General features: G+C 34.8%; 1 protein-coding gene across 8 annotated transcripts in view; it reads right to left on the reverse strand.

Moving 5' to 3' along the window:
• ANGPT1 (angiopoietin 1) overlaps positions 1-23,324 on the reverse strand; it is a 244,476-nt gene that overhangs the window by 52,278 nt on the left and 168,874 nt on the right. For all 8 annotated transcript variants that reach the window (XM_045050092.1, XM_045050094.1, XM_045050093.1 and 5 more), the window contains one exon: positions 7,058-7,185. In XM_045050092.1, the coding sequence (XP_044906027.1) occupies positions 7,058-7,185 (128 nt within the window). The remainder of the gene's footprint in view (positions 1-7,057; positions 7,186-23,324) is intronic.

Here is a 23,324-nt window from a genome sequence, read left to right on the forward strand (position 1 = left end):
TTGATTCTGTGTTACACTTGGGTATACTATGATGAAGAAAAACAGGATCTTGTCCTCAAAATGCCTAGAAGTTTCAATAGTGATTGTTCCTGTAGGCTTATGGAGATGTAGGAGTTCATAATTTTCAACTCTAGTGACCTGAAGAAGATACAGACAGTGATCTAAATGAACAATTTAAGTGGAGAGCTAACATACAAGAAAAGACACATAGAATTTGAGGTAGCATAGTCATCCAAAAGGAGGGGGTGGTTTAATGAACAGCTGCAAACAATCTAGTGGAGGTTGACCACAAGGATAAGAATATGGATAAGAGACTAAAGGAATAAGAAAGCAATCACCAATAACAATAGCATGCTTGCTGTTTAGTGCTAGATAATTTAAACACTATTTACGTATTTTCTAACTTATCTCACAATAATGACATAGATATGATTATTATCTCTATTTTTCAGATGAAAAAAAAACAGTGCTTAGAGTGTTTCACTAACTTACTAATGGCTATTATTAATAAGAAGTACTGGATCTAGGATTTGAACCTCATGTCTATCTAATTCAAAATTATACTGGGAGTAATCTGCTTAAAAGCAGTGGCTAAGAGCATGGAAATGGATTATTTGAAGAAGTAAAAGGTGGAAAAACATGTATATGTGGGGAAGGAGAAGGATCCAAGAATGGGTTGATGGAGGTAAAATACATCAATAACCTTTAGGTAGGCAGGGACTTCATCTTATTTGTCACTGTCTCCACTGCCTAGAACAGGGCCTAGCCTATAGCATGTACTAAATGAGTATCTGTTGAATAAATGAAGATGCAAGAAGGAAAGATAAAATAGGAAAACCTGATCAACAGAATGCAGTGAAAGTTGGGGAAGTGATCCACTTAATCAAATATTCCAGAGAAGTCAAGAGAAATAAGGATTAAGAAAATGCAGACTTAAATTTAAAATGAAGGAGTCATTTGTGACCTTGAGGAGACAACTACAGGATTCCAATGATAATAAAATCCAGATGGCACAGGTTAAAGAAGGCATAGGTGGTGATTCAAGTGGCCAAGGTGGAATTTTACTGATGATATTTGAAAGAGTATTTGAAAGTGTCAAGGAAACATTTCGCTAGAGGAAACTAGTGTCATTTGTTTCTTTTTTTAAAAAATTTTAATGTTTATTTATTTTTGACAGAGAGAAAGAGTGGGAGAGGGGCAGAGAGAGAGGAAGACACACAATCCGAAGCAAGCTCCAGGTTCTGAGCTGTCAGCACAGAGCCCGACGCGGGGCTCGAACTCACAAACCACGAGATCGTGACCTGAGCCGAAGTTGGACACTCAACCGGCTGAGCCACCCAGGCACCCCTAGGGTCATTTGTTTCTTCATTAAAGTTTTACCCTGCCTTAATTGGTTTACCCTGCCAGAATTTTTTCCAGATTTTTATTTTTTAATGGACACTGATGGCCTGGAAGTTTGCTAAACTGTGTTTGCAAACTTATATACTCAGGGAAAGGAATAACTACATTTGTAAATATATGTTGAGTAGAAAAAACTATTCTTCACAGTTTTGTTATTACTATTATCTATGTCATTAAAAGCCTAGACAAAGTTTTAAAATCATTCACAAATTTTAGACAAAGAAATTTCCTTTTAAACAAATGTATTCGGTAACTTGAGAATGTTAAGATGTTCTACAAGCACTTCTTAGATAAAGACCAGAGAGAGTCAGAGCTACGTGGAGAGAGAGAGGTTACTCAGGCAGATTACCAGGTTGGAAGCTGAGGTGCAGAGAAGGTAACAGGTTGGACATATGCTCCACAATTCTTATTCTGACTTAATAATAACAGCAATGATAATAGTTGCCTTTGTGGACTATGATCACAATAGAGATGAATCACATATTGGTTAGGGGCTGGGACCTGGATGCCAAATTGCCTGTGTTCAAATCTCCACTCTTTTCTCTCTATCGCTTAGATCTTTGCAAAAACTAAATGAGTCAGTGCATGTAGAATTTTTCAAATAGTGCCTGGCACATAATAGGCTTTGTCATTACTCTCATCTCATAGATGTATTTTACATAGGAGATAGTATGTGTTTACATTATGCATTATATAATCTGTATAATATCTTACATATTACAGCACATATTTTCTGTAAATCTTACATATTATACTATAGTTTACTATTATAATTACCATTGCATATAATTTGTTTATAATAAGAATAATATGAAATGTACAAAGTCAAAATCCATGGCAGTTCAATAAATTGTCCTTATGATTACCAGCTTAATAATATATTAATATAGTTTATATATTTTATATACTTATAATTAATATAGTAATATAATACCTAATATAAATATAATAATATTGACACCACTAATTTTTGAGCATGCTACTTTTTATTATATATCTATTTAAGAAGTTGGATTCACTATAGCCAAAAAAAAAAAACAAAAAAAAACAAAAAAAAAACACCAAACATGTTATTTCTAGTCAGAAGAAAAACAAAAAAGCCTATGCTTAACAGATGAGGGAAGTTTAAGAAAATAGGTGGTTGATTTCAAAAGATTTGACATGAAAGGACTTGAAAAGTTCATTCGCCAATATTGTGTGGTCTGTGCTATCTGGTGGTGTCCTTCCTGGAGACAAGGGCCCTACTACATTTACAATGCCTGTTGTATTTATTGATCATATGACTTGGGCTTAACTCTATCCAAGAAAAGATTGAACTGGCTCCTATCCCAGGCAAGGTCAAAGCTTTCAAGCATTAAATACCTTTTAACATAATACAGAGATTTAAACCCAAACAAAAAAAGGAAATTTGATTCACATAGTTCTTATGGTTTTATGCTCCATACAAGTTGGAATGATTAGGCTTGAGGATGTTAATTATTTTTCCATAAACTTAAATAAAAAAAGGCTCAACACATTTGCTATGGTCCTTTCCCAAGAATTAGGGGACTTATAATTCAGAAACAAATTTTTAATATTTTACAATAAGCAGAGTTATGATTTAATGGTTTGGTTTTTTGGATTAAACTAAACTGGCTATAAAGAATTTAGTTTTAGAAACTCATGAAATGAAAGGAAAAATCCCACTTCCTACTACTATGCATTGAAGATAATTCAGAGAGAAAAATAACCACAGTCATTAGAAACACAAAAGTAAAAAATAAATACATGAATGATCTGATCCTTGTATTTTATCTGCTTGAAAAATTAAATAGTCCTAGGAAACTGCCTTTGACTTCTACATCTCATTTGAAAAGATAACACTGATCTTTGCAGACATTATTTCTTGGAAGGGAGTGATGTCCGAAAAATAACTATAAAACAGTTCTGTATGCTTGCAACTCTTACTCTGCCTAAAAGATGAACACTTTGTAATAGTTTGTGTCAACTGCCTACTAGCTCAATTTTGTTGATTGGTCCATATCCCATATCTTACATATATGAACTTTTTGTTTTATTTTTATAGGCTGGACTTAAGTTTCTTACCCTTGCTAGAGCTAGTTTCTGCAAGCATTACAATAAGCAAAGATTGTGCCAAGCATATCCAAAGGTAGCACCGAATTTTAGATCTACAAAGCACAATCTACTCAGAAGAGTGAACATCTGATGCATTTTCCAAGCATTTTTATAGAGAATTCCAATGATTTATATCAACATAGGAGAAGAAAGTGAGATTATAAGGTAGAAAGGAGCAGGGTGGCTTAAAATCAGAACACGAATCAATTTTACGATAATAAACCCTCTCCTGTGTCACTCACATAGGTTCATATTTAAAAAATATAAATGGTGCAACTTTAGTCACCAAGAAAACAAACACAATTATCTTACTTAGCTCCCTCTCCGCTGTACTCCCCTCCGCTGCCCCCCCCCCACCGCCCCCAAGAGATACTGTCTGGAGTTGATGCCTTTATTACAAAGCCTGTGTTCGATACTTACTATGTGATTTGGGCAAGTTATTTTTCTAAAATAGGGAAAACGGGAGCACCTATCCCATAGAGTTATCGAAAAGAGTCAACAAATGAGTTTTTACATCTAAAGTGCTTAGAATAGACCTGGCAAACTGTGAATGCATTTGAATTCCTGTATTGACCAGCTTCTAAATTATACTAGGGAAAAGTCATACAATAATTTTTCTTACTAATGCCATGCTAAATGAGATTTTTAAAAATTGCTATGTATGAAAAAGCACAGGTTTATCAATCTAAAGTTTCCATAATAGAACTGCATTAGTACTTGTGAGAGGACCTGTGATCATAAAGGGGAAAGAATAAAACAAAGGAAGGAACACCCAAGTCAAGAAGAAAGCCGAAGTCTTTCTCCTTTCTGTTCAGTGATCGCTTTCTCTCACTATGCTCTGCTATTTCCAATAAAACTAAAATCTCATGATAGTCCTGACCAGACAGCATGTGAACTTCCTTCCTCTGGGGCTGTCTCCACAGTGATAAAAATTTGCCTCTTATACGTTTATACTGATATTATTGTCAACCTGCTCAGGCTATTATTTTTTCTTAGGCCCAAACCTTAAAGCTTGACTAAGCAGATATTTGGCACTTGTGAATTTAATATTTTAGATGTAATTTATTCAGGAACAACCCTGAAGCTCCATCACATGCAAAATCCACCATTTTGCAGAGGTGTAGGTTGAAATCATGCTATCCTGATGAAACCAACACAGAAGTCAGCCAGTGAACTAGTGAACTGAATTCTCCAACCCACTCTTTTATGTAAATATCAAAAGCAAATTTGTTCAAGATTATGAGTTAAGATAGTATATTTTTCTTCCGTCCTAACAGGAGCAGTGATTCTGAAACAGCCTGTGCATCATTTGTATCTCAAACTGGTGGTAGTTATACATGAATTAAAATACATGAAATGATCAAAACTTTATTTGTAATGTCCTCTCTGCCAAAACCCAGGGCCATGTGACAGTACTGGGTGATAGAGTGAAAAGGATTCTGAAAGTGTGAATGTTAATCTAAAAACCTTAAAACTTGTTTTATTTTTACATTCATTTATGTCATAGAATCATTAGATGTCTAAAGGAAGGTCACTTAATATTTTTAGATAACTTTATTGTTATAGTCAAATTTTATTTTAGTGGAACTGACAATAATTTGGGGATTCTTTCAGGTCTTGGGGAGTACTGTAGGTAAATTATAGAGTATTTCTGTTAGCTCCACTCCTCTCTCCCAGGACAGTTTCTGATACACTTAAACACTACTATGGATGGTGTGTGAGTATGTGGATGTGTATACATGTGTAAATTCAATACCAATTGAATTTACGCTTAAGTATTCTTTTAAGATATCAGCAAGTATAGTAAAAAGGCTTCATTATCATAAGATCCAAAGGATTCAAAATGTTTCCCTTTACAATAAGTTACCCTCTTCTCTTTACTACCAGAGTCACCATTGTACCTTCACAGTTTTTTTCCCCCTTTTAATCCATGGAGCACTTAATTTAAGTGAGGTTTTGCACAGAAGCCCCAAATGAAAAACAGGTGAAACTAAACTTCTTTGGTGGGTGGCCCAGGTAGCAATGTATGGAACTCCCCCCCCCCCCGCCCACCCTTCCTCATTATAGAACAGCATGAAAGGACTCTTTTAGAAGAATTTTTTTCTGAGGAAATGGAAAAAAAAAAACCAAAAAACACTGAGCTAACTTAAACCACTAATCCTTACTGAAATGAGGAGAGACAGGATGTTGGGAGAGTCCAGACTCTGCTCTTGACAATGATGTAACATCTGGCACACTGGTCTCTAAGATGCATTTCTTTCACCCATCGAAAGAGACTAATAATCAAGAAGACTAAATTAGACTGACTTACTGTATACTACATGGAAGTGTTTGTATTATCATCAGAAGGTCATTTATTCATTCATTCAAACACATATTTACTGAAGACTTGCTATGTGCCAGACACTGTGCTGGGTCCCAGAAAATCAAAGACACAGTCCTTGCCTTGTAGAACCCTGCTGGTGAGAAAGTCATTCAAAGCTGCTTGAGGGAATTAGGAAAGGCCTTCTAAGAACACTTGCTCAGTATCCACAGGAAATGAGGACATGGGACTGGTAATTTAGGTGGGGCAAAGAGAAGAGGAAAGTTGTTTCATCTTTTGAGCATGGAACATTACAAAGGCAGGTGGTCTTCCTGGAGCTTTGGGTCCCTCTTGGCACCTTGGGCTACATAAAGCTTTTACATGTCAAAGAGCATGGCTCTCCTCAAGGCTCTCCTCAAGGCTCTCCATATATTCTGCTTCAAACAGACTATCTCAATCCCTACATCTCCACAGTATGTTGTAATTATCTGTGTAACTGTCTGTCTTCACCACTACAGTCGGATCTGTTTGTTCTATATTGTGTCCCTAGGCAGGGACTGATGAATGACACTCACTGAATATGCATTGAGTGAACTAATGGATGGATGATTTAATGAATAAATAGGGGAAAAGCATATATAAAGGAGATATGACAGCAGGAACATAGTGTTTGCTTCAAAGTTTACTTTGGATCTTATTCAACATACTGATGAATCCTATCATCCAACCTACTCTTTTAGGTAAACATGAAAAGCAAATCCTATCAAGATTGTGAGTTAAGATAGAATACCTTTCTCCCACCCTAATAGGAGCAATGATTCTGCAAACAGTTATATGACCCTGGCTCCCCCTCTACAAGTATCTGGACTGTATATGATATGTGCCATCTGGGTCCTTGGGACTTTGAAGATTGCTCCTAACTCTTCTCCATGTACTTGAAGTGCATACTACTTCAACATGTAATCTATGCAAGGCAAGCATTTATGAGCAATGGGACATCCCAGAAATGAACAGAGGATAAATAGAAAACTTTGTGAAAGAGGGACAGGAGGTGTGGGGTTGGGGGAGGTCTGTACAATAGGGTTTTCATCTTTTATGGACCTGGCAAACAGTATCTTTGGGAGAAAAGAGCTCAGGCATATATATTTTCAGTTTAACAAGCCCACAAATCAATCTGATTATTCAGCAATTCAACTAGGATCTGCTTTACATCTCGTAAACAAACACTTCTGGTTTTACCTTTTTGGGTTCTGGCATATTATTAATATAAATAGTGTAGATTCCACTTTTATTAAAACCAGCTTGATATACATCTGCACAGTCTCTAAATGGTTTCTCTTCCTCTTTTTTTCCTCCCTTTAGTAAAACTGCAAAAAAAAAAAAAATTGCAATATGTGAACAAGAATATCAGTACCATTAGTACCCAAGTGGACTCCAACTATAACTAAGCAAGCCTTTATTTCCTCCAAACAAATGTCAATATTGCATTTACTGATAAATAAATCATAAAGACAATAATAGATCTGACCTGACTCACAAAATTACAAACGTAATGGAAAAATCTGTAGAGCCATTTCTAACTGAACACTTTTTTATATTTTGCTTAATTCCTTAAATCCTGTTTTTCTCTATAACTTCTAGAACATCAATTCAAGGGACAAATGACGTGATGGTGTAAAACCTCTAACTGGCAATAATTATGTCAATTTTCTTGCAAAATTTCTAAAATGTTCTCACCTACATTTCATAGGAAACTTTTAAAAAATGCTAGAGCATTTTTGGAGGAGGAAGAGATAAAGATCACAAATTCAAACATAAAAATACAGTATGGAGGTTTAAAATGCTAAAGTAGGCAGTATTGTTTTTCCGTGGCTTTAGACTGATAAGCTCCTAGAAATTTTTATTTAAAAAAATTTTTTTAAATAATTAGATTTAGAAAGTAGAAAAGAGCCTCTAACCTTATTTACCTAGAAACAAAAGGGAACCGAACTTTGGTTTTTATATAATGCCTGAAGTTAAGCTATCAGGCCAATAAAACACAAATAAAAGAACACAAATGAGTAAGGTTTGAAATGAACTTATATAGGGGAAGAGTTCAGTGAAGGGTGGAAGTCAAATGGAAAAGGAAATTTAATTAGAGAGGCTCTCCTGAGAACTTAAGTTTATTCATTGAACTTCATCCATTATGAAGTTCTCATTAGTGAAATAAAAATACAAAAATGACTCATATTTAGTAGTCCTTTGCTAAAGACACACATGGCATACATATAAAATATTTATAATTAGTATTTTCTAATAAATATATATGTTAGTAATTTGTTGCATTAACCCCTCCAAGAAGTTTTTTTAGGATTATCTTATCATCTTGACCTTAAAGTCAAGATGGCCTTTTATACTGAGAATATCAAAGGTATATTATTTAACAATGTTTTAAAATTGATTTTACATGCTCTAACAATCTAAAACACTAGCTTGATTCAAATTTAAGATGCATGAGGTTATTAATTGATAGGTAATTTATAGGTAATGTACTAATTTATAGGTAATTATAGGTGATTAATTAGGAAGTCTAAATTGGTGCAAAGAATGACTATCTCAGTATAAATACTTCAAACTTTCAAAAACAATTATATTTAAAGGAAATAAAACATCCACTCAGATACACTACCATTACAAAAATACAGAATTATAACTTTTAATAGTGTCACGGTTTTCTGTATAGCTCATATCTGTGCTAATGGTTTTGCCTACTTACATAAATAATTACAGCTGCAATATCAACACAGAATAAGTAATCAGAAGACTACACATTCATATGACAGTGAAGAAGCACTGCACAGAATGTATGCAAATAGCAATTTTAAAATGAATATATAAATGCTTGTTCAAAAGCCCTCTTTAATTGTAATGGGTGTGTTGATGGGTTATGTAAAGGTAATATTCTGAAAAACATCAACACAGTTCATTTGTGCTTGCTTATTTTAAGTTAATGGACTACTAAACAAAACCTTCCTAAATTCTAAATGTTTAATCTGTTGAAAAAAGTTGAAAATAACCAAATTAGATGCAAAAAAAGGGGGGGTATGTAAAGAAATGCCAAAAAAATTTAAGCTCCTTTGTGAAGATGAACACAGGAAGATGTGGTCAAGAGGAATTCAACGGTAAACCCAGTTTTCTTTTTTGGGTAAGAAATGGAGAAAGTCACTTATCTAAGGAGAAAATGCTTCTCTTACTGAATAGACCACTTCCTGCTCTCCCTTATTTAGTTATGCAGTGAGAATATGCACCCTTCCCACTTCTCTGTCACCCACTCCTCTTTTCTTTTCCATTTCAGGAAGATGTGGGTGAAGAGGCCCTTGTGTGGGAAAAGGGAAACCCACACACGTTTTCAATAACAGAGAAAAAAGAAAAACATTGAGTATTACTTTATTTTTCTGGAAACTAATCGTATAAAAGTGATGTCCAAACCGTGAATATAAGTCTTATAACTGGAAAAATGCTTTGAGTATTCCACCATAAAAGGTACAGACAGTACTATGGTTATACTGTGGAGTTCTTGTTGTTGCAATGGCAACATAACCTTATGAAGATATTTCATTTTCTTGAAATATGGTTTGGCATTTTTGAAAAATAGAAACACATTCTTTGCAGAAGAAATAGTCATTCTTTCCAGAAAAATTGGACTTCTTGTATTTAATTACTTATTAATTAGTAAATATTATGCTTGAAAGCTCGATCCAGGCCATAGTTTAGAGTACTGAAGGATTTAAAATCAGTTTAAAAGCTCTGTTCACAGCTCTCCTTTGACATTTGTACTATATACTATCGTTTGGAAAAGGTCCCTTCTATAAACTACAAAGTGGAGCAGTTATACATGTCTCCGAGGCAAGTGTATGAATTATGTTACTCAGAACAGAGTGACTGAATTATATTAAGAACTCAAGAAGTGGTAGTTATTATTAATGTTACAGTAATAATAATAATATTATTAATGGCAACACTATATTATTATTCTCTCTTATAGAAGGGACACTAGCAGGCTGGGAAAGGCCACCAAGTCTAGCCAATGGAGTAGTGATCTTCCACCCTCAAATCCAACATTATAGCTGCCCAAATATTAGGGAGTTACAATTGATTGGTTACATTAGGATTATATTGAACTGGCCTCTCCTTGTCAGAGTTGGCTAACTGGTTTATTTTATTCATCGACTGCATCACATCATACTATTGTTAAAGTCTTAAAAAAAAACCCAGGTAATCTAATCTTGCTGCATATATAAACTTCCTCTGAACAGTTAAAATTTAAAGATTATTTCAGATGAAATGTATTTAATAACCCATTGTTAATAAAAGTTTTAATTCCATAACTTTAATTTGCATGACTAATTATTTTCTTTGTTAATTACTAGAGATGTACAGCTACATATTATAAAACTGGGCACATAGTAAACATTTTAAAACACAGGAAAACAATAAAAAGATGAATTTAATGAACATTACAAGTGTCAGAACTAAGGATACATTTTTATAGGAGATCTTAAGTTTCAAAAAATTAATAAAATTAATAAAAAATAAATTAATAATAAAAATAAAAATAGAAGATGATATCTGGAGGAATTCATGGTAAGTGACAAGAGATGGATATGGAAAACATGGTGGCGGAGGATATAACAAGCATCAACTGGACAGAGCCAGGGGGAGTGAACTGGAAACCTTATTGAGGTGTTAATCTATCTGTCAGAGTAGTTTAAATTTTTTATAATAACAGACTGGTTTAAAAGCATGAATTAAAAAATTAATCTTTATATCTGAAAGTTCCCTCTTTGATCACACACTATTTTCTTTTCCTTTTCCATTCCTTAATTCTTAATGAGTCTGTCTTTCCACTAATTGAGTCTGGATGCCCACCATTACTATCAGTCCCTTACTAAGCCTTCTTTGCTTTCCTTTCTTCCTAACTTCTATCACAGAGTCAGGCATTAAAAATAGTTCAGGTGTTATTCATGGTGCTCTCCACCCACTGTCCTTTCCTCTACTAATCCCTTGCATGGATAAATTCCAACTCAAGGAAGGGCATTTTTTCATTGTCTCATCCCTGCTTCCAGATGGCAAACACTAAAATGAGGCTATTTAATGACATCCAAATGCATGTTTTCTAAACGCAGCTATGTTCTCCATGTTGCTCAGTCAAACCCTTGGTCCTTTCTAATAGATTTTCTATTATACTTCCTGAAAAGTGTACTTCAGACCTTTCCACTTTTCCAAGGCTAAATCTTACTTCTATCATCTCTCATTCTTTATATATGACCTTGTTTTATGGTTTACTAAGAAGACCAAAGTCATTTGATAATTCCTCCACCTTATTCACCCACACTACAGAAGCCGGCTTTGCCTATCTTTTCCCTTGCCTTTTGTGTTGATCTCTCTTGGTCCCTTTACTATTCTCTTATTGTCCTTTCCCTTTCATCTTCATTGAGTTCCCTTCCTCTCTTCACCTACCATATAGATATTGACTAAGATTCTACTCTCAGATCTCTATTTCTTATACATTTGCTCTTTTTGCAAGCTATCTGTCATGGCTTCAAACTTCTACATAAAAGCTTTCTAAGATATAAGCATTTTGACATTGTATGTTTGCATCTCTCTTGACCTCCATATCCATATTTCTATTTGTCTATTGGGCAGCTCCTACTGCTACCTCAACTTTCATTTGCTTAATGTTGCTTAATATTTCCTTCCAAATTCTGTGTTCTCTCTTTTCCTTACTAGTCCCACTACTCTCCCTCAGCTGCCATCAGTTAAAAAATAATGAAAGCCTAAATATAAAACAGACTATGGCTTTTTAATTGTTTTTTCAATTTAAAAGCTTGCCTCCTGTCCCCTCTTAGTTTAATCTATGCTATATTAATTTACTCAACAAATATTGATTGAACATCTTCTATGTGCATGACTTTTCCTAGACAGTAAAGACACAAACATAAGAAAACCACAATCTTCTCTTAACGTAATCACAGTGTGATGGGAGAAAGACCTACAAGACCTACTATACATAGTAGGTCTTTCATTAGTAGGTCTTCCATGAAAACTCATGATAGCTGTATCCATGATTAGTACTTTCCATGTAGAGGAGAACTCAATTCAAGCTACATTAAGCAAAAAGTTAATTTATTCAATCATGAACAATCTAGAACCGAGTTTTAGGTAAAGCATAACCAGGTTTCAAAGAATGTGAACAGGAACTAGTTTCGTGCCTTTTTTTTTTCTTTTTGACTCAGTTGATGACTCTCTACCTGGTCACAAGATGACTAGCAACAGCTTCTAGAGCTATAACGTTAGCAGCTTAACTACAGCACCAAGGAGAGATAATGCACAATATTTATTTTGGATATATGTGTCAAATTCATTGGGAATATTTAGGGAGAACATATTCTATCTGTAAACTTGGGAAAGGCTGTCCAGAAGAGATAACAGTTGAGTGAATAAAACATGTAAAACATTTATCTGAACTTAATTTTAAAAGCCTGGTATGGCAATTCAAAGACTTTATGCACACCAATATCAGCAAATAAATCTAGAAAGTCTCAGGAAAGAATCATTATTCATTCTTTTCATTTAGCCTTATCTCTATAGGCTAATCTCCATGATCTAAAGGGAAAGAATAGGAACACAAGCAGGTGCATGTATGTCTTTCACCAGCCAACATTCAGTCAATAAGACACCTGAGACCCTGATTGTAGCAACTGTTGACTTTATCTGGCTCTGCCTTTTATTTGCCCAGTGAATTTCAATCCAGATGGCATGTCTGCCATTGGGCTGACTGGAGGGAAGAACCATAAAGCTTAGGAGGAGGGTCACTTCAATTCAGATGAACCCTCAAGAAAAAACTTCCTGGAATGTGGAATTGGTAATTCTGAGTCACAGGAAACCTACACACAGAAGGTACAGAACACAGAAGGCAATTAGCCTTTGCTACCAAAAACAATGTAAAAAGCTGAAGGCCTTGATTCTACTAATTTCCTAATAAGTTGCTTTAAAGGGATAAATTCTTTATTCCTTTAAAATCTTAGATGTGGCTAATGATTCCTACCTCTAGTATTTAGCAAACATCAGAATATATGTGGATCAAGTTATTGGTTTAAGGATAATCCTTATGTTACTTATTAGACCATCATCACTACAGAGAGCACAGTACAGGAACTGATCCTAAATCCATACATTTTCAATGTGACAGGTTACTGAAGTTAACTGAGCATGTGGATAAGTAAATCACCATATCTGATAAGATGCAAACAAGCAAACAACTGATTGATTAGATTCTATTCTTTTCAGCCAGGTGTGTGGGAATCTCATGGAAAAGCCATTTGAAGACGCTCTCTAGATTCCTAACTTATTTGAAAGGACTTTTAGAAATAGGAGAAGATAATACCTTACATTTCTAGGGTGTGGAAAATTAAAAGGTTTACAGGCAATACTCAACATTTCAATATTGTGTGGGTGGGTATGAAGGTGAGCAAAACTTACCAGTGACTCTATAAATACATATCACATGTGTATAGCTACTTAAATACATAAAAGCTTGAGGCTTCTGAACTGAAAATTTCCAAGTTGGCACTTTATTTTATATAAAAGATATGCATATGAACCTAAATATCTGGGGGTTGACATCTCAGCATGATTGGTTTAACCTACAAAAATGGCAATTACATACAGTTTAATGTAGCATATTTATATTATATGTATTTATGTGTATATATGTACTATATAGAGTACACCTGAAGTCTTTGGGTAAGTAGCTAAAAGCTTCTTTTTAAAAAAATCTACTATTCTTTTCCCCACAGTCCCTCTAATCCTGGTATAAGAGAACACTTGAACATCATTCACTTGCTACATTATAATTTTAACTAAAGTTTTTGTTAAAAGTTTTTTTCTAAAAAAAAAACCCTATTCTGTGTATGTGTATATTTTGTAGATAACTAGCCATCATCTTCTTGGTGGAACTATAATAATCATGATCATAATAAAATCAATTGGCATACTAGTATTAGTAACTAGCCCACTTACTATGTGTTCAACTCTGAATTTTGTGAGCCAAGTATGTTTTATATGCTTTGTTTCATTAGTCCTCATAAATACCTCATGCGGTATATTTTTTTTTTGAAAGGAGGAAAGCTAAGTTTACCTCCTTTTTTTTTTAACGTTTTATTTATTTTTGAGACAGAGAGAGACAGAGCATGAACAGGGAAGGCACAGAGAGAGAGGGAGACACAGAATCAGAAGCAGGCTCCAGGCTCTGAGCCATCAGCCCAGAGCCTGACACGGGGCTCGAACTCACGGACCGCGAGATCGTGACCTGAGCCGAAGTCGGATGCTTAACCGACTGAGCCACCCAGGCGCCCCCCTCATGCGGTATATTTATCAATATGTTGTTGTATATATGAGGAAACTGAGGCTCAGAGATGCTTTCTAACTTCACCAAAACTTCTAAGTAGTGAGATTCTTTAACTATAAAGCTAAGAATCTTAACTACTTCTTACTGGCCCCTGGAGTGAAGTCAAACTCAAATAGGACTCCAGTGACTCATCTGTCACAGAGTCCCCAGCAATACCTATCTCAGCTGACAAGGTCATATCCAGGGTCTTGGGTAAATCAGGACAGGCCTTAATTCTGGATGGCTACAGACTCTTCTCATGGAAGCAAGAAGTACTGGAAGAGTGACAGGGGGCAGAAAAGACAAGAAAGAAGAAAAACTGTTGAGAAGAGAAGAAAGGAACAGATAGCAGAATTATCTGTGAGATGGGAATTCTCAGCAGAAATGCGGAGCACTGGTGGCCCACAAATTCAGAAGCTAACAGAGGATTAGGAAATAAGAGTTGCCTGAGCAGTTACATTGGTTTTTATAATATCTATATCCTAAAAATTGTGCTGACCAAAGTCTACCTCCATTAGTCTTAGACACTATTCTCACAAGCCTAGTTACTTGATCTTCTAGCCTCTGAACTATTTGCTGAAATGACAAGTATAAAGGACGCGCTAGTGGGGAAAGGGAGAGCAAGCATATGTGTGGGTATTTGTGTGGGAGTGTGTTTGTGTTCATCTTCTAGAATAAGGCATGAAGACAACAACAACAAAAATGATAATCAAAAGGGTTTTTGTGTGTAGGAGGAAGAGACAGTAATCTTAAAAGTGGGCAAAAATAAGAAATGAGAAGAGTTTGGGCAGTGTATGAGGGACAAATTATATACTTTTTCAATGGCATTGTATTATGATGCAAATTAAGTCATGCTGGATATAATGAATTAAATTATTAAAAGCTTTGGTTTTATTCAAATTTTTATGAAAAAGGAGAAGATGAAAACAATGCAGAAAATTTACTATCACAATATTTTTTAATTTTCTTAACATTTTACTACTTAATGAGGTACATTTTAATTATCTGGAGAATATATTACCCATACGTATAATTATAGGCATGTACATTTTTAATAATATTGAGGTGTATGCATAAAGTGCATAAACTGTTAAATCTACGTGGACATGCAAACCACCTTATGCCATAGGTAGATTGCTAATTTTATGGTATTTTTTTAGTGTAGAATAATGAAGCATCAAGCTAATTCTACATATTTGTACTCTAGTTTGATTAGTGTATTTAAAAATTTCCAATGCTCTTCTAATGTGAAATGACTCATATATATATACATATATATATGAATGTATATTTAATGCATATACATATGTATATATATATATACACATACATACACGTGTATGTGTGTGTGTGTGTGTATATATATATATATATATATATATATATATATATACATGAGTGTATATTTAATGCATATTACCCTTAACATAGCAAAGAATGGGGAAAAAAAGAATAGAAAATTGAAAAGGGATTTACACACAACCTTTGTTTAAACAAGCAATACTCATTTTTCACAAAAATTATTTCTGTGTTACCCTTTTGGGCACCCTGATGGGCAGTTATAAGTGCTACATGACCCTTGCCATTTGTTCAGAAGGTCATTCCGTTAACAAAAATATGTCAGGTGTTTCATGTGTGTTAATTTCCCATGTAATGTTTTTGGCCTGACTGGAATATAGTGGTTTTGAACAAAAGATTTCTCATGCATGTGGGAAAGCTTAAAGGGCATCTTTTGTGTTTTGTTTTATGTAGACAAATAAGTAATTTCAGCAAAAGTCATTAAAATGGACTGAAAGTCCTTGGGCAATGCTGTAAAATGGAAAGCAGTTGCCAGATGCTTTTGAAAACTGACACACAAAAAAACCCCATGACACAACACCAAAACACTTCAAGTTTTAAATAAAGACTGACTGTCACCAGAGGTATGTCACTTCGATTCTTACTCTTATGGTAAAATATACTTGAAAAATAATACTTGATTGCCATGCTAAGGTTGTATTCTGAAGTTGGGGTTTCCCTAGTCATCAGATGTGATACAAAACCAAGAGAAGAAACGGAATGATTGATATGAGTCATAAAATGTGTGGATTTGTCTAGGCCATCAAACACTAAGGTGTGTGGTACTTTTATATGAAGCAACCTGGCAGCAGAGCTGGGGCCAGAACTCAGATGCCCTGATTCCTATTCCTTCTAGACCACCATGCCTTGCCCTCTAAATGTCATATGTCACAGCGGATCCAAGACACTGGTTAGGTAACCATCTCAGTGTAAGGTAACCTAACTCTAGGGAGATGAGCTGGAGGATTAATTATGGTTGGGATTCAGTTTACTTGTGCATTTGTAAGTGTGTATATGAGGCCACAACAACGGGACAAACTTCCTTTAGAACCAAATCTCCACTTAAAATTAAACCCAAAGTTCAAATTCACTACTCTAAAGGAACTCATGCTTGCTATGAAAACAGAATGTTCACAACTTAAAATAACTATGAGTATATGCAGAGACACAAAAAACACACATATTAAAAGAGGTTTGGCTTGGGGCACCTGGGTGGCTCAGTTGGTTAAGCATCCAACTCTTGATTTTGGCTCAGGTCATGATATCAGGGTCATGAGATCAAGCCCCGTGTCGAGATCTGCACTGATAGCGAGGATCCTGCTTGGGATTCTCTCTCTCCCCCACTCTTTGCCCCTCCCCCACTCATATTTTTTTTTCTTTCTCTCTCTCTTTCGGTCTCTCTAAATAAATAAATAAATAAAAAGAAAAAGAGGTTTGGCTTAATTGGTATTTAATTTAATTATTTAACTTTATCATAAATTCATTAAAAAGATACATGGCTCTTAGTAGGTCACATATTAATGTGATTCCTCATAGGAGATGGTCCCACTCAGAATGTGAACATCCAAGCCAGTAGTAAGATGAGATTCCAGTGTATTTAATTATGATGTTGATATTCTTTAGTTGAAAATAAATGACAAGCTCCAATAGGAAACTAAAAATGTTTTTTATCAATAGTTTTAAAGGTTCTTTAAATGCTAAAAATCAATATTATTTTGTTTACATGTTTTTAAGCTTAACTGTATAGTTGTTGTATTTCTCAGGTTTTATTTCATCTTTCTCCCTTCTTAAAGCTGAAGACATTTCATGAGGGTTTCACTGTATGGTTGATGTGATGCATACGTACTAAATTATGTTAATAAAATTTTTCTCTCTCTCTCCAGGTAATTATAGGTATCACTTGAACTCAGCGTTAAGTACCATAGCTTATCTGTAAGTAACCACTGCTCTATTACATCCCTAGACTCAGGAAATACTTGTCCAGTTCAACTTGAGTGTGGATGAGTCCAGGAAATGACTTAGTTAGAATTCTATTAAAAATATTTTGTGCTTCGAGGCATCTGGGTTGCTCAGACAGTTAAGCATCTGACTTTTGATTTCAGCTCAGGTCATGATCTCCCAGTCGTGAATTTGAACCCCACATCGGGCTCTGCACTGACAGTGCAGAGCCTGCTTGGGATTCTCTCTCTCTGACCCTCTCCTGATCATGTGCATGTGTGCTCTCTCTCTCTCTCTCTCTCTCTCAAAATAAATAAACTTAAAAAAATATTTTCTGCTTCTTTGTTTTAATCAATCAGATCATGAAAGCAGAAGAGAAGAAGAAATGGAGTTTACTCAAGTCGAAATGTTGGAACATCAAGGCAACACTTTTGTGCGTGTGTGTGTGTGTGTGTGTGTGTGTGTGTGATAGTTCAGTTTCTGAAGCTGAAACTCTAATTCCAAAAGAGAATTAACCACAAAATTTCAAGTCTCCCCCAAAAGATGTGGTTTTGAAATGATTCATGGGAGAGGTCAAAGGCTGTACTATTTTTTATTTTGCTATCATGAGTTTCACTATCTGCTATTCACGCAATTTTTTTCCACAGAAATTACAACTTTTCAAAAGGCAGATAACATGCTCCATCAAAAAGGAGAAATATACCATTTCCAAAAATAAACAGTCACTTTCCCCTTAAAGCCATTGGGTTTTATGAAAGGAAGTGCTAGAAAGTGTGGTTCATTTTAAGGAAATTGTAAATGTTTGACATATAATTTTCTGTCAAGATAAAGCATTTCCCTCATTAAATGGGAACAAGTGCTCACTGTGGTGTTCAGCAGATGACTTCCTGTATTTTTCTTTCTCTTTCTACCTAATGTTAAATTATGCATTACAAGTAGTCAACGAAAACCCAAATATTTTACTCAGTCAATGAAAATGATATATTCTATTTTTATCAATGTTTATATAAGTGACATTCAAAAAGTTTTAATTTCCTCCCATTGCTTGTGATGTTTTTAGAATCATTCTTAACTCAAGGGACTTGCAGGAGTTCAAACTATCTCATCCCTTGACTGAATGATTTACTTCACAAACTCAATAGACACTACACGGGAGGTAAATTCCTTTCAGATGGTAGAATTATTCTGTTCTGAGAACAGAACCAAATGTCTCCTCAGCACTGGGAAAGAAATAAATGCCTCATTTCCCCTTTTCAGAAGGCCAGAGGACTGAAAATAATGATCAGAAGTTCCATACCACGGCAATCAGCCTCTGGGAAAGATATTTTAAACAAAATAATTTAGATCACTTAAAAATTTATAGTATCCATCATTATGTCTTTCACATGATGTGAAAGAAGTTTTTTTATATATTTTTATTTTTTATTTTAATGAGCTGCATGAGAAGCTCCTTATAATTTGAAATTTGCGCTTCATATTAGGGACCTAAACAAACATGCACACATCTCTCGGTATTTAAGTTTCTTTTACTCCTCTCTGTCCTGTGTACATCCCAACACACACTGCTCCCTGTCCTTTCATGGGCCAGTCTGCTGGGTGTGGGCAGATAATATTTTTTTGCTTTCACTTCTTCTTGCTCATGTTAATTTATTTTTTAAAGTGTATTTATTTATTTTGAGAGAGAGAAAGAGAGAGAGGGGGAGGAAAAGGGAGAGAGAGAGGAAGGTGAGGAGAGAGAGAATGCTAAGCACAGTGCAGAACCCAATGTGGGGCTTGAACTCAAAAAACCATGAAATCATGACCTTAGCCCAGGTCAAGACTCAGACACCCAAGCATCCCAGGCTCTTGCCCATGCAATTGAGCCATACATGCAACCAAACTCTCCCTATAGGAAGCCACATTCCACATCTCAGTTTAAGTTCACGTCTCAGTCCGCCTTTTTTTTTTTTTTTCTTTTTTTGGCCTTTCTGCTTATTTGCCATTAAGACAAGACATTTCATAGCAGTCTTGTCTCTCTGCCATAACACTGTTCACTACTGTTTTTTTCCTCCCTAATCCTGTTTTCCTTTTGGTCTCTTTTTGGCCATCCCTTACAGAAATCTCAATTTTCTCTCTTTGATTTTACATTCTTATGATTTTAAACTGGGTTCATAATCTTACTATGTAAATTCTCTGAAATTACACACAAGCTTGTGCCTGAGTGTTTGCACTAAGCCAGAAGGAATGGTAGGCTAGTTTTTATCAGATTCTCTAGTGGATCTACAACCCCCCAAATGGTTGAGTCATTGCTTTATATGCACTTTTAATGATTTCATTTGCTGCACGGACTTACCACGTTGTGAGGACACAGCAGTCTATGCAGTCATCCAGATTTCACTCTTGAATTCCATATTCCTATTTCTCTGACTTCCAGATTCTAATTTTCCCATAGTCACCTCAGTCAATATGCCCCAAACTAAACTCATTATGTTTCCCCCTTATACCTGTTTCTCTTTACATGTTGCTGATTTTAAGGAATGTCATCAACATCCCATCAGTTACTCAAAGTAGAAAATTAAAAGTTATATTTGACTCTATTTCTAATAGGTCTTTATTTCTTGTTGATTCTGATTCTTTTTGTTCACAAATTTCCCCTCCATCTGTCTTTCCATTTCCCCCCTTTGAATCTGACTTCATTATTTCTCTCCTAGGGGATCCTTTTGAGAATCGGATGAAAACCACTATCAACTCTTTCTCTTCCCTCCCCATCATAGTATATTAGACAACATGCAGGCTCGAGAATCAGACTCTGGGTTCAAATTTCAGCTTGCTCGTTTGCTAGCAGTGTGATAATTAGAAATTATTTACCTCTCTATGCTTAGTCTCCTTATCTGTCAAATAAAGCTAATAAGGACACATGCTTAAAGAGCTGTTATCAGAACTGAATGAGTTAATATATGCAAAGGGCTCAGAAGGTTGTATTTACTCTCCAAATTATTTGCTAATATTTAAAAAATGGCAAACACACCTATCTGGTCCTTCTACTTCCAAGCTTACCAACTCTCCAATACATTCTTCCTACAATGTGACTTGGGTAATTTTTCTAAAATGCAAATGTCAATATTGTCCTCATATATTAGCATGACCCCCTTTTGCTTTCAGAGAAAAAAAAATGCAGCTTCCTTGATCTCCTTCAGTTTACCTCTCTAACTCCACATTTCACTGTCTTCCTGGCTTTGATTCTGAGATTTAGGCTACGCATTTAGGTATGGGATGAACCATAGTAGTTACCTCATACTGTTATTGTGGGGACTAAGTTAATACACTTAAGAGTTTAAGCAATGCCTGAATCATAGTAAGTACTCAACAACATCCTTAAGACTGTAGATGCTGTATTCTGCCCTCATCATGTCTCTGTCATGATTTTAATGTTTCTCTTGTATATTTCACTAGTGTCCTGGCATGTTGGCCTCACCTCTACCAAACGTTTATGAAATGTCATTGTGTGTTTATCTGTCTCTCTCCCCACCAAATTCTAGTTTCCTTGACGCTAAGGACTGAATTACATCTTTTCTCTCTATCCAGTGGTCCAAACCCCATCTGCTACATAACAAGAACTCAAAAAATATTTGTTAAATAGAAATGGATGAGAGGAATATTCTTATACCCAGAAGGGAGTAAGAAACATAACAGTTGCTGTATAACTATTTTTAAGTGAATGGATAAATTTATTAATCGTACCTTGGTATAGCAGAAGTATGCTCCAAGCTGATTTAGACAGTAAGAAAACCAGCCCATGGTGGAGGGTGGAGGCTAAATACTATTTTCTTTTTTTACTCTCTTTCTTTTTTAGTGCACTGTTGCAAATTAAATTCTTGATCACATAATATGTTTCCCTTGTGTGTGCTCAATGTATGTGGCGATGGTTTAATCACTTCTGAACAGAAATATGAATGGTGAATGTCTGACAGTCACAGCCCCTGACTATCCTTCCCAAAAGAATGCAAAGCCTTGTTTCCATGCCATTATCAATGTAAACTTTTTAAGTCCAGCAATAACTGTGAATTGCCAAAACCATGAAGCAATCAGCTAAGTTTTGACGCTATGATAACATTGAGGGCAATATTTTTTTAGTGGGTAATGTTTCTAAGAATAAATGTGACCAAATGTCTGCAGACAAAGGTAAGACAAAAAAAAGTATCTTACCCAGAAGACTTACAAAATGGATACAATTCAGTTTGAAATGATTATTTGCCTAAAACACCACTATTGCCTGTTTGGAACAAGAAGAGGACAGGTTGGTGAATTATTTAAGAAAATGTGTTTGTCAAAAATTGTACTTAGCTTAAATGCATCTTATGACATTAGATATTTTAGTAGGAAAAGTTCTGTGAAACTAAACAAAAATAATCCCTATGTGCAAAGATGGATTCACAATTCCTGGGCCGAACACGTTTGGGGAAATGATAAATTTCCAGCCGGCACTTCCTAAGAATGTTTTTATCATGCAATTTTAGTGAGTTTTAAGCACTTTAGAAGCCATAAAAATAAAACTAACTACAATTTTTTCAGCATTTACTATGGATGGGCACTGATGCTATATGTTTTATAAAAATGTCTTTTAATTTACTATAAACTCATCAGGTATACATTATGATCCCCTTTTAGACAAGAAAACAAAGGCTAAAAGAAAGAGTTTGGATAATTCTCAACTCTTGAGCATTGTGTTCAGACAATTTCCATGAAAGAAATTTTGCTTATAGATAGCACTTAATAAATTTGTGTTTAACTGAATCTTGTTACTTGGAAGAGAAAGAACTAAAGTTTAATGAGTCAACTATGTCATGTGCTGTTTGCCTTTACATGCAGTACCTAACTTAATCCTTTCCCTATCACTAAGAGGTACACACAATTATCCTGACTTTACAAAATGATGAAACACCTCATAAAGGTTAAATTAGTTGCCGATGACAGAGAAAATGCACTAAAAATTTCTTCTCTTACTTTGTAGTGATACGTTCAGGCCGTCTCCAGAAGTGACTGGGTCAAGTTGGAAACAGAGGACCCTTAAAGTCAATTAAACATTTTGGCTTTTTTATCATTAACACAGCTCATGAGGATTTTGGAAAAGCTTTCAGAAGAATTCTCTTTGAATTTTTAAAATATATATTTTAAAAAATTTATGCATTTATTGTGATATATTGATTTAGATGTACATGCATATATTTAAATTTAAAAGTAGAATATTTGCATATAATCCTTTGATAAATAATAAATCCATTTGATAAATAAGTTGTTGGTCACAAAAGTTGGGAAAGGGTTTACTTATATGTTTTAGAATTAAAATGAAAAAAAATTCATTTTAGTGACTGATATTTAATCCAGTATTATGATATATGCACCATTTAAAATTTTATATTCACCATAACTGAAGACTAAGGCACCAGTGAAAATGAAGATATGCAGAGAATTAAAATCTTGATGGATACCTCAATAAGAGGCATTTCCATTTTGTGTCATCTATGAGTCCTTAAATGATCAAATATTTAGTTAGAATGCTTAACTACAGAATTAAAACAAAGATTAGCAAGAAGCAAATAAAACCGATGGTTATAAGAGCACAGAACCCATTGGAAAAATGGGGCAATAGAGTTACATGAGGATCACAAGTCCTGTAATTAAATTGGAATTCATTTTAGGATTGTATCATTAAAAGGAAAATAAATATCAAGAGAAGTATTAGACAAGTTGTCTCTATTATTTTTATTTGTTTTGGATATGCTATATGACAAAAGAGATATAGTTACTTTTCTTCTACCCTGA

This window comes from Felis catus, chromosome F2 (genome assembly GCF_018350175.1).
Source record: "Felis catus isolate Fca126 chromosome F2, F.catus_Fca126_mat1.0, whole genome shotgun sequence".
Classification (NCBI taxonomy): domain Eukaryota; kingdom Metazoa; phylum Chordata; class Mammalia; order Carnivora; family Felidae; genus Felis; species Felis catus.